This window comes from Helianthus annuus, chromosome 1 (assembly GCF_002127325.2).
Source record: "Helianthus annuus cultivar XRQ/B chromosome 1, HanXRQr2.0-SUNRISE, whole genome shotgun sequence".
Lineage (NCBI taxonomy): Eukaryota > Viridiplantae > Streptophyta > Magnoliopsida > Asterales > Asteraceae > Helianthus > Helianthus annuus.
The window spans coordinates 105,798,703-105,810,556 of record NC_035433.2 but is presented as its reverse complement, the minus strand read 5'-3'; the positions used below and the strand labels follow the sequence as shown (position 1 = coordinate 105,810,556).

The window sequence follows — 11,854 nt, the reverse complement described above, 5'->3', positions numbered from 1 at the left end:
GATTTCAGCCTATGAAACACAAACTTAAAACCCATCAACCTAACACGATTCACATCCTTAACACAAACAATTTAACTTTACCTATGGACTTTACACACATTAATCAAGAAAAATATTAAAAACTTAAAACTAGTGTACTATTTTTGAAAAACTAAATAGAAATTTGTAATTGTATATAGCATGTGGCAAATAACCTAAGAGTTAACAATATAACAAGCTATATTGACCCTTCGAAAAATGTAAATAAAACCCACACATTTGAGACGCTTCTCTCTCTCCCTCACTACCCACACGCTCGTCCTCGGCCGCCACAGCCTCCATACCCTTTCCTCTTAAACCCTTTTTCATACTCTCAACAATTTCCTGTATTATCCGCCGATTTCAATCGGTCTTATTCATATACAGGTGGGTTTTCTTTTTAATCTAATCTTTATTTTGGTTTTTATCTTCGTATCAACATTTATTTGAGAGGATTTTGCTTATATTTTTGTGGGGTTTTGGTATTTAATAGCTTAATCATTTAAGGGTTTGTATCTGTTTTGTGTGTATGTGAATCTTGGATGTAAATTTTGGATTTTTTTTAATTAAAAATCTGATTTTTATTGTTTGTTTAGCTAGTTATGTACTTTTCTCATTGTTTGAACCAGTTATGGATTCTTAGAACAGTTTTTATATAATTTTAATCGTGAATCTTATAATTTTATGGGTTTATGTTGAATAAAAATGTTGACTTTGATATATTCTTATATATATATGCTTATATTGGTGTTGTTTGTGTGTTGGGGTTTAGGTGATTGGGAAGTAGATATGGCTGGGAAATCAAGCAGGGGGAGGAACAAGAAAGGTTCGCAGACTGCTGCGAATGCTGCGCCTTCTGCTGCGAATGTTGCACCGGTGGTTTCGGCTAATGGTCATCCTGAAGAGAGCTTGAATCCTGTTGGAGAACAGAAGGTGGATGCTAATGGGGTCCCGCCTTCGGCTGAGGTACAAGCTACTACACCGGAGGTCAAGGAGGCTGAAAACGCGAGCTCGGAGAGTCAGGTTAAGCAAGGTGAAGATTCTTTAATAACTGTGCTTTTAATCATGTCAGTGTATTTGTAATATGGTAGTTGTTCTTTTGAAAATTTGATGTTGGAAGTATTTGAGCTTTGGGTGATATTTGATTTTGTTATCCATGTTATGAACATAGGGGGAAGATAATAGTGTGTATGGATAGTTTTGCATAAAAGGATAATTAAGACATATTTTGTTTCCACAACTCTAAGGGACTAAACGCACGTGCGTATCATATATGTTGACGTGCTTGTCGTTTAAAGTTTTGACACATGAAAAAAGTTTACATACGAATAGAAGGACTTGTAATAATAATAAACAAACAAAAACACACTCCGTAGTTGTGGATAAGGCAATATATATATTTTAGCATGTTGAATTAGACGTGGTTTTTTTCTTTCGTTATTCGTGCATCAAATTCCGGCAGTATAGATGTTTTTGCTCCGTTTTTTTCGGGTTTCATTAAGATTTCCCAAGTTGGATTTTGCTCACCGTCTGGTATTTATTGATATATTCAGTATAATTTGTTCAATGAGGTATACCTTTTTCCATGATTTTACTTTTCTTAGATTAAATTTTGTATTTTTTTTAACGCAGGTGACATTCATCTTTTCCCTGTTCCCGTCAAAACCCAATTTGGCGAGAAGCTAGAGTTGCAAGTATGCTATCTTTAACCATGATTTGTTATAAATTTTATTACCGTGATTCGTATTCTTTGTTTGATTAAGTTTCATTAATTTTCCAGTTAAGTCCCAGTGATTCTGTTATGGATGTGAGACAATTCCTTCTTGATGCTCCTGAGACGTGCTTTTTTACTTGTTATGACTTGTTGTTGCACACTAAGGACGGTTCCGCTCATCATTTAGAAGATTACCATGAAATTTCTGAGGTTGCTGACATCACCTCTGGAGGCTGTTCTTTAGAAATGATTGCAGGTATATTGCACGCTTTTTACTTCCCTTAAGTTGATATATATCTATATATACAGGGGAGGGGGGGGGGTTATATTGAGAACACTAAGTATATTGCAAGAATCGTGAGAATGAATGAAAAAAAGCAATCAAATGTGTAAATGGCAAACATACACATGTGTAAATTTTCTTTATTTACGAATATATGTAAATTTAAACGTGTAAGTTTAATTTCTAACATTGTATTTGAATAATAATGATAATGTGTAAAAAAATTGAATTTGAATTGTTTTTGACCAAGTTCTCGTGGTTTTTTCATTCGTTTTCACGGTTCTCGCAATATTTAGTGTGTGTGCGCGCGTGTGTATATATATCTTTTAAATATATCTGGAACTTACTAAATGAAAATATTGCAGCGCTTTATGATGATAGATCTATCAGGGCCCACGTTCACCGTACCCGAGAGTTGCTTTCTCTTTCAACACTGCACTCCTCATTATCAACATCACTTGCATTGCAACATGAAATGGGGCAGAATGCAACTGCAAATTCAGGAGGTTTATTGCTCAGAAAATGTCCTTTATTCATTATTATTTAAATTGTTCGATTACTTATTGTTTAAAATATCAAAAAAACAGATCAATCCAAAAAAACTGAGGTTTTGGAGCTCGAGAATCTAGGATTCATGGAGGACGTTTCCGGTTCACTTTCAAACTTGTTGTCGTCTCCTTCGAAAGAAATCAAATGTGTAGAAACTATCGTCTTTTCGTCATTTAACCCTCCTCCAAGCTACAGAAGGTTTGTTAATTGTTATCTTGACTATTATACATTTCTAATGATCTTATTGTAGGCATGCATTATCATTTCTTATTTTTATTCTTTTAAATTACGTTCAGGCTTGTTGGGGACCTAATTTATCTGGATGTGGTGACACTGGAAGGGAGCAAGTATTGTATAACCGGAACCACAACCACGTTTTACGTTAACTCAAGTTCCGGAAATACCCTTGACCCGAAACCGACCAAGGCTGCTTCTGAAGCGACTACCCTTATCGGGCTCTTGCAAAAGATCAGTTCCAAATTTAAGAAAGGTTTCCGTTTATCTTACTCATTTATATCCAAGATTACTTAACTTTATCATTTCTTAATATTTGTTGCGATTTTATTTCATTAGCTTTTCGTGAAATGTTGGAACGAAAGGCATCCGCTCATCCGTTTGAAAACATCCAGTCATTGTTGCCCCCAAATTCGTGGCTTGGATTGCACCCTGTTCCCGGTATTTTTTTTTTGTATTTTACGATACATTGTTAGTCGTTTTTCACTTTTCTGCAATTGTTATTAATTTTGATTTGATTGCATTATTTAGATCATAGACGTGATGCAGCAAGAGCGGAAAACTCACTTTCTTTATCGTTTGGGAGTGAGTTAATCGGTATGCAAAGAGACTGGAATGAGGAACTACAATCTTGTAGAGAGTTTCCGCATGCAAGCCCTCAAGAAAGGTGTATAGTTTTTCAACTGTTAATTTATATAATTATATCTATATATAGCAAAATGCGCGGTGTTGGGCAACAATTCCAAACGGGTCGGGCTTGGTTGATCCTGAACACATTTTGTTCTAAAGTTTGAATCTTTGTGAATCGTTAGTGTGCTCAAGATCACAAAAAGTTACATTTTTTTAATAGCATGCTTTAAAAACACTTTGGAGGACTTGACTCCTACCCTTTTTTAGTTATTCCACAAAAAATTATTTTTAGTGTATTTTTTTATTGTTTATTTGTTTTTTATTCTGATATTTTTGTATATAGGATTTTGAGAGATAGAGCTCTGTATAAGGTGTCTTCTGATTTCGTTGATGCTGCAATAAGCGGTGCTATCGGAGTCATTAGCCGATGCATCCCGCCAATTAATCCAACTGATCCAGAATGCTTTCACATGTAAGCAGGATGAAAATTGCAATTATTTTTAATATTTAAAGCTGATTATTTGATTGTTATATTAAACGTATAACTTTTGTATCTGGTTGTAGGTATGTTCACAACAACATATTCTTCAGTTTCGCTGTTGATGCGGATCTCGAGCAGTTATCCAGAAAGCAGTCATCCGATTCCTCTGAGAAAACGTTGACCAAGTCATCTAAAGTCAACGGTGAGAAATCTAGTGCCGCAACCTCGGAGAATCAGAACGTCAATGGTGTGGTGGAATCGGTTTCTGACGCACCGTCGGAGGTACAGCTGGCAGAGAGTGAACAAGCCACGTATGCGTCTTCCAACAATGATCTGAAAGGCACAAAAGCTTACCAAGAAGCCGATGTTCCTGGATTGTATAATCTTGCTATGGCCATTGTTGACTATAGAGGTCATAGAGTAGTAGCACAGGTATGCAAATTTTCTTTTGTTTTCACTAAATTTACATGAGATAGTGAAAATTCTATATTTTTTTTAATTCTTTGAATATTTTTTTTTGTTTTTAATTTTGTGTCCCTATCTTCATCCAACAGAGTGTTCTACCGGGAATTTTACAAGGTGATAAATCGGATTCACTTCTATATGGGTCTGTTGACAACGGAAAGAAGATTTCCTGGAATCAAGATTTCCATTCCAAGGTCAGTCATAACACACACACACACACACACACACACACACACACATATATATATATATATAGGCAAAAATATTCATTTTTTTTCGATTCTGTCTTTTCGTTGTCTTTACTCTTTATTTTTTAGAGTTAAGTACAAGGATGGTCCCTGTGGTTGACCAAAATTTTGGATTTGGTCTCTAGCTTTTCAAAAATACACGGATGGTCTGTGTGATTCGCACTTTGTAACGCATCCAGTCCCCAACTTTTGCTAAAAGTACATGGGTGATCCCTGTGGTTTGCACTTTGTAACACATATAGTCCCTAACTTGGACCTGCTGAAACTATTAGATTTGTTAGCTGCCTAGCTGGGGACTAAATGCATTACAATGTGCAAACTACAGGGACCATCCGTGTACTTTTAAAAAGCCAGGGACCAAACCCAAATTTTTGGTTAACCACATGGACCATCCGTGTACTATAATGTATTTTTTAATACATGTAATTTGATTAAAAAAAATTTCTATATCTATCTGCATTAATTGTGTTTTAGCTTTTTATTTACATGTTTGATATAACATGTGCTTAAAATCTAACATTAGGTATTGGAAGCTTCGAAACGCCTGCGTGTGAAAGAACACACGGTTCTTGATGGATCAGGAAATGTTTTCCAAATAGCCGCACCTGTTGAATGCAAGGGCATTGTTGGAAGTGATGATAGGTGATTTCCGTTTACTATACTCAACACACGATTGATTCCTTTCCTATATTGTTTAATTTTATTATATATGCTGACTGGATATATATTTTTTATGTAAAATTATTCTGTGCAGGCACTACCTCTTGGACCTGATGCGAGTCACTCCTCGTGATGCAAACTACACTGGACCAAATTCCAAGTTTTGTATTCTGAGACCTGAGTTAATTACTGCCTTTTGCCAGGTAATATATATATATATATATATAAAATAAAAATTACTGTTAAATAATTATGTCACGTATGTGAATAATGTATGGTCTATGTGAGCAGGCTGAAGCAGCAAAGAATTCAAAATCCAAACGTGAGCCAGAGGATGCACCTAAATCTGTAGATTCTTCGAAGGATGATAATGTTGAACAAGTAAATCAAGCGGAGCCTGCCAAAATACCCGAAACATCTGATACTAACCCGGTAAAGCACATTTTAAACCTACTATATGTTTGCAATAATGTTGATGGTAACGTAATTGCAATAATTTGTGTAAATACTTGTATCTTTCTATTTTTTGTGCAGAATGAATCAGAAGATAAGACGGTTGTTGAAGAATCTGGTTCTAAGCCTGCTGACGTGGCAGATAAAACTGAGGATATACGGTTTAACCCTAATGTGTTTACTGAATTCAAATTGGCTGGGACCCCCGAGGTAATTATTTAAGCATACAATCTCCTAAATGTATTATTATTGTAATAATATTAATAATGATATTTAACTGCATTTATACATCTTTACCCCAATCGGACTTGTTTTTTTTTAATATTAACAGGAAATTGCTGCTGATGAAGAAAGTGTACGGAAAGTGAGTTCGTATCTGAAAGGCACCGTGCTTCCAAAGTTCATTCAAGATCTTTGCACCCTCGAAGTTTCACCAATGGATGGTCAAACTCTCACTGAAGCCCTACATGCACATGGAATTAACGTTCGTTATATCGGCAAAGTAAGATAATTCAACAAACTTTAAAATAATTTTAATAATGTTATATCATGATGACAGTTTACTAGTTTTCTTTTCTGATGAATTTTTGGAATATTCACAGGTAGCTGACGGTACGAAGAACTTGCCGCATTTATGGGATCTTTGCTCTAACGAGATTATTGTTAGATGTGCCAAACACATCCTCAAGGTCAGTCTAACGATCGTTATATTTATTTAATTTCTGTTGTTTCTATTTATTGGTCTTTAAATGGCTTAACATTTTTTGTTATACAGGACGTGTTGAGAGATACAGCGGATCATGATATTGGACACGCAATTGCTCATTTCTTTAACTGTCTGTTCGGAGATTGCCAAACAGCTTCCGGAAAAGGTGTTGGTAATAACAATACACAGTCCAAAAATCAGAAAAAGGTGAACAGTTAATCCATTTTTAGCTTTCTGGATTTTTACTTTTGCGATTAGCACTTTATTTAGTGATCTAATGAGTTATGTTCTACTTCATTCTCCAAATTGTGGAGGTCCCAGTTTTTCTAACCAAGGATAAGCAGAAAACAGAAAAAACCGAACCGAAACTGAAAAAAAAAAAACGATTTAACCAAACCGTACAAAAAACTTGAAAATAACCGAACCGAAATTTACGGTTTGGTTACGGTTTTGCATTTTATAAAAACCGAAAAAACCCGAACCGAATAACCTAAAAAATCATTTTTAATGTTTTGTATATATTAATTTAGGAATTATTAGTTTTATTCTTGAATGTTAAGAACATTAACATGTTTAATTATCTTTGAACTGATTTACCCATTGCCTACAAGAAATAACAAAGTTTAACATAAAATTAAATTATTTTCAAAGTATTATAAAAGAAATGTCTTAATAACAACTTTGGAGAAACTGAAAAATAGATTAGAAGGTTAGGTTTATGTGAACAATATTAGTTGAAGAGGTAAAATATAATAACTTAAATGTAAACATCCAAGGAAAATTCTTAAATCTTGGTTTAAATTTTTTTATTGTTGAATCTTACGTAATTGTGTTCCAAAAACCGAACCGAACCGTTGCTAAAATCGAAAAAATCGAAACCGAACGGTTTTCAAAAACCGAAAACCGAACATTTTGCTTTCGGTTTTAGCATAAAACCGAACTGTGCACACCCCTAGTTCTAACGTAAATGGGACCTGAAATTAAGTAAAATATATAAAATGAGTTTCCATGATACTAATTAATGGCGTCTTGTAACAAAACAGGATGTTGTTGCGGGAAAATCGACAAAGGGGCACTCAAGGTCAAAGGCTGGTGGTGTTGCTACTAAAAAACAAGCGTCTTGCATGAATCTCACTTCTGAAAGCTTGTGGTCTAACATCCTTGAATTCGCAAAAGTTAAATACCAGGTAACATAAACTTGTCGTGTTTATATTAATTTTTTAATCTCTTACTCGAATATTTTTTTCTTAATAATTTTTCATTTGCAGTTTGAATTGCCAGAGGACGCGAGGTCACGTGTGAAAAAGATTTCAGTTATTCGTAACCTTTGCTTGAAGGTAATTACTATAGTTTTTCTGTATTTTAAGTATTTTAAATGGGTATATCTTACATATATATATATATATATGTATGTATGTATATTTATATTTTATTTGATAATCATAAAAACTGATTAGTTAAATTGTTGTTTTACAGGTGGGAGTAGCCATAGCTGCCAAAAAGTATGATCTTAGTGCCGCAACACCATTCCAAACATCGGATATATTAAATCTTCAACCCGTAGTAAAGCATTCGATACCCGTATGTCAAGAAGCAAAGGAGCTGGTGGAAACCGGAAAGGTCCAGCTGGCAGAGGTTTGTAATGTTCATTATCATACTGTGGAATCATATATTTCAAAGGAAACCACTAACCAGTAAAAATATTATGCTATGATGTTTATATGAGTGATTATCCCTTGTATAATCGGTTGTCACGTACTTGCAGGGAATGCTTAATGAAGCGTACACTTTATTTACCGAAGCGTTTACAATACTTCAGCAGGTATGTGTTTCGATCCTTCTTGTCTCGGGTATGCAAGTTGGAATATTAATTTTAAATCAATTTAAATGTTTTTTTTAATCTTTATTCAATTATAAAATACAGGTCACTGGTCCAATGCATCGTGAAGTCGCTAATTGCTGCCGGTATGGTTCTGTACTTGAAATTAGTAATAATGAATCTTGTGTTGATATTTCATGAAATAACTAACGATTAAATGTATTTTTTCAATAGTTACCTTGCGATGGTTCTTTATCATGCTGGAGACATGGCTGCAGCCATCATGCAACAGCACAAAGAACTTATTATAAACGAACGATGTCTCGGTCTTGATCACCCCGACACAGCTCACAGGTACGGTTCATCATTATATTATTAAAAAAAATAAGCCATCACTTTTTTATTACAAAAGGCATGTGCTTGTAAAGTGACTTCAATATTACTTTCCCGTTTTTTACAGCTACGGAAACATGGCCCTGTTTTATCACGGGCTCAACCAATCAGAGCTCGCGTTAAGACACATGTCCCGTGCTCTGCTCCTGTTAAGCTTATCTTCGGGCCCCGATCATCCTGACGTTGCTGCAACTTACATTAACGTTGCAATGATGTACCAAGATATTGGAAAGATGAATACGGCTCTTCGTTATTTACAAGAAGCGTTAAAAAAGAATGAGAGGCTTTTGGGTGAAGAACATATTCAAACGGCTGTCTGCTATCATGCACTTGCTATTGCGTTTAACTGTGTTGGTGCTTACAAGCTCTCTCATCAGGCATGTGCTTTTTATTAACGGTTAAAAAAATGATATATAATTGTTATATTAATATGCGGCTAATGAATTGTCGTTTTAACAGCATGAAAAGAAGACGTATGACATACTTGTGAAGCAGCTCGGAGAGGATGATTCGAGGACTCGAGACTCGGAGAATTGGATGAAAACTTTTAAAGTGCGGGAAGCGCAGGTAACTAATTATCAATTATTATTTGTTTATTTAACTTTATAATTAATTATTATTATTTTTTTAATTTGTTTTGTGGTACTATGACAATAGATGAATGCACAAAAGCAGAAAGGACAAGCTGTAAATGCGGTTTCTGCTCAAGCAGCAATTGATCTTCTAAAGGTTTGTTTAAAATCGAGATCATTTAATTTAAAGTCAATTTTTTTGAATATTGTTTTGTTAAACTATGGTATTCGTTTCTACAGGCTCACCCTGATTTGATACAAGCATTCCAAGCGGCATCTGGTGGAGCTTCAGGTAGCGGCGGCAATAGTGCTGTTGGTGGTGAAAACTTTGCTCGAGGTGGTAGGGGAGTTGATGAGAGATCTGCCCGTGCTGTAGCGGAAGCAAGGAAAAAAGCTGCCGCCAGGGGTCTGTTAATCCGGCCACACGGTGTTCCTGTTCAGGCTGTACCGCCGCTCACCCAACTTTTCAACATGATAAGCTCCGGCATAACACCAGAAAACGCCGCCAGTGAAGACACCAATGCTGCTGCAAACCCAGGGGAGGCGGCAAAAGCAGAACAACAAGGTCAAGCACCGGTTGGGTTAGGTGCAGGGTTAGCCGCCTTGGACTCAAAGAAAAAGGAGCAGAAGTAAAGTCGGTTTTTGATTTGATTTTCTAACGTTTACTAAAACTAGCTCTCGTGGGCGGGGCTTTTTGTTCCCGGAAGTATTGAGTTAATTGTGTTGGGATTTGAGAGGTTCATTCTTTTTTTAATAATTACTGGCCATAAAACTATAGTACGAGGCATCTAGTGTTTACAGTTGTAATTTTGGTGGATGTAAAACTTCACAAGGTTTTTGGATTGAACAATGTATGTTGTGGTTACAATATGGGGTGCGGGGAGGCACACGTGCCCCGTGGGTGCGCGGGGAAGACCGTGCTGGTCCCTTTTCCTTTGCTGCACCACGGTGCGGCACATTGGTCCTGTGCGTCATGCAACTAATCTCTATTTCTATATCTCAAAATATAATTGTATTTGAAATACAATTTTAGTAAATGTCATAAAAGTAAATAACCTAACAAAGTTTTACATAGACATTCCATGCTATAAATTTGCAACATCTTTATGCGTAGAAAGGTTATACTTAAGGCTTAGGTTCGTTTTCCAAAAGTATTTGATATTACATTTTTAACCCTTAACTATTTGACTTTTTTACTTATAACCCGAAAGTTCCTTTTTTTGCAATTTAACCTCACAACTTTTTTACTTTCAACTTTAGTCCCCTGTACCTTTCATATTTTGCAATCCTTTTGTTTTACGCTTCGTTCAAAAGTTTGCGAGTTAACACGACGCAATGTGCGTGTGTGGGTTAACGTTTTCACATCGCCTATTTTTTTTACCGTTCAACTGGTCTGTCGCAATGCGTGGGCCCTAAATCGATTTAGTTATTATTTTCATTGTTTTATGTTTCGGTCTAATTTCTTCGCATTAACACGCTGCAACTTTAGTATTGGTGGTCCTTGACAGTGGTGTGACATTGGCGCTATCTAGCATGGGTTTACGCCCCCACCACAATGCGAAGGGGCTTAATACTAGTTCATATCCATAAACATTACATAGATCATGAATTAATGATCTGAATTTCTAGGGGTGACGAGTTGGATTCAATTGGCAAAGCTAGTTGGGTTAAGGTGTTGCTTTCATTGACATTGAGGTCAAGAGTTCGAGCCCTGTTAAAGGTAGATTTGGTGTGATTTTAGCCGTTAATTTTTTTTTTAATTTCTAAAAGAGAACTATTTTTATATAAACTAGGATTAAGACCCGTCCGCGTTGCGGCGCGGGTACATCATAAACATTGAATGGATTAGTCCAAACATTATACGATGCATTAACATTTAACCACATGAAACCACATATTTCGACGTATCCAGTTGAACTCAATGTAACTTGTATAAGCATTGTGATTGGATCAAACGTAAAGTAAATCAAATTCATATCAAACAATTATAACGTATTATGTGTGACCCAACTCGTACATAAAAAACGTAACTTGTATAAAGGAAAATCTGACACATGTAATCGAAAGGGATTAATTAGAGCTTTCGAATAAAAGGGAAAAAAAGAAACTATAATTTGACTCCACTCGGTTCGAAACAAACTTGACGAAACATACATAAAATAAACACATAAACATATTATATTTGACCTGAATCATTTCCCAAAAAAGTTTATGTCGAAACGTAGAACAACTTAAATTTATACCGAAACGTACATAAAAATATGCACGTAAAAATAGTTTCTTTAAACGAAAACGTATTATATTTGACCTAGAGTTGTTTATAAAAAAAGTTTACGTCGAAATGTATAACAAATCATATTTATACGTACCTGTACATAAAACATGCACGTAAATAATAGTTTTTAAGTAAAGAAAGTATAAGGGTAAACTGAAAAAATTACACAGAACGAAAAACACAGTAAAAAATTTAATAGGTTAAAAACGTTCGTAAAACCATGCCAAGTAGCACCAATGCCACACCGGCATCGACTCCCAACATCGGAAAAACTCGTAAAAATAAAATAGATAAAACGGAAAAAATTACACAGAACGAAAAGCAGACTTAAAATCGTTGAACCACGCACACCCG

General features: G+C 35.4%; 1 protein-coding gene across 1 annotated transcript; it reads left to right on the top strand.

Moving 5' to 3' along the window:
* The first annotated feature begins 244 nt into the window (after positions 1 to 244).
* On the top strand, positions 245 to 10,093 carry LOC110873382 (clustered mitochondria protein). The gene is made up of 29 exons (XM_022122305.2): positions 245 to 405; positions 791 to 1,051; positions 1,651 to 1,712; positions 1,799 to 1,988; positions 2,381 to 2,521; positions 2,603 to 2,762; positions 2,861 to 3,054; positions 3,138 to 3,239; positions 3,330 to 3,465; positions 3,772 to 3,900; positions 3,993 to 4,341; positions 4,464 to 4,568; positions 5,146 to 5,264; positions 5,377 to 5,485; positions 5,574 to 5,714; positions 5,817 to 5,945; positions 6,067 to 6,237; positions 6,338 to 6,424; positions 6,511 to 6,648; positions 7,485 to 7,628; positions 7,710 to 7,778; positions 7,918 to 8,076; positions 8,207 to 8,263; positions 8,366 to 8,406; positions 8,495 to 8,614; positions 8,721 to 9,030; positions 9,113 to 9,220; positions 9,311 to 9,382; positions 9,466 to 10,093. Exons 2-29 carry the CDS (start codon positions 808 to 810, stop codon positions 9,856 to 9,858), a joined length of 4,179 nt encoding a protein of 1,392 aa, XP_021977997.1. The 5' UTR covers positions 245 to 405; positions 791 to 807; the 3' UTR covers positions 9,859 to 10,093.
* The last annotated feature ends 1,761 nt before the right edge of the window (positions 10,094 to 11,854 follow it).

Excerpts from the sequence above, each read along its gene's own strand:
- LOC110873382 (XM_022122305.2), top strand. The coding sequence starts at position 808 with ATGGCTGGGAAATCAAGCAGGGGGAGGAACAAGAAAGGTTCGCAGACT. Across the intron at positions 3,466-3,771 it reads CATGCAAGCCCTCAAGAAAG|GATTTTGAGAGATAGAGCTC; the intron begins GTGTATAGTTTT and ends TTTTGTATATAG. Across the intron at positions 5,946-6,066 it reads AATTGGCTGGGACCCCCGAG|GAAATTGCTGCTGATGAAGA; the intron begins GTAATTATTTAA and ends TAATATTAACAG.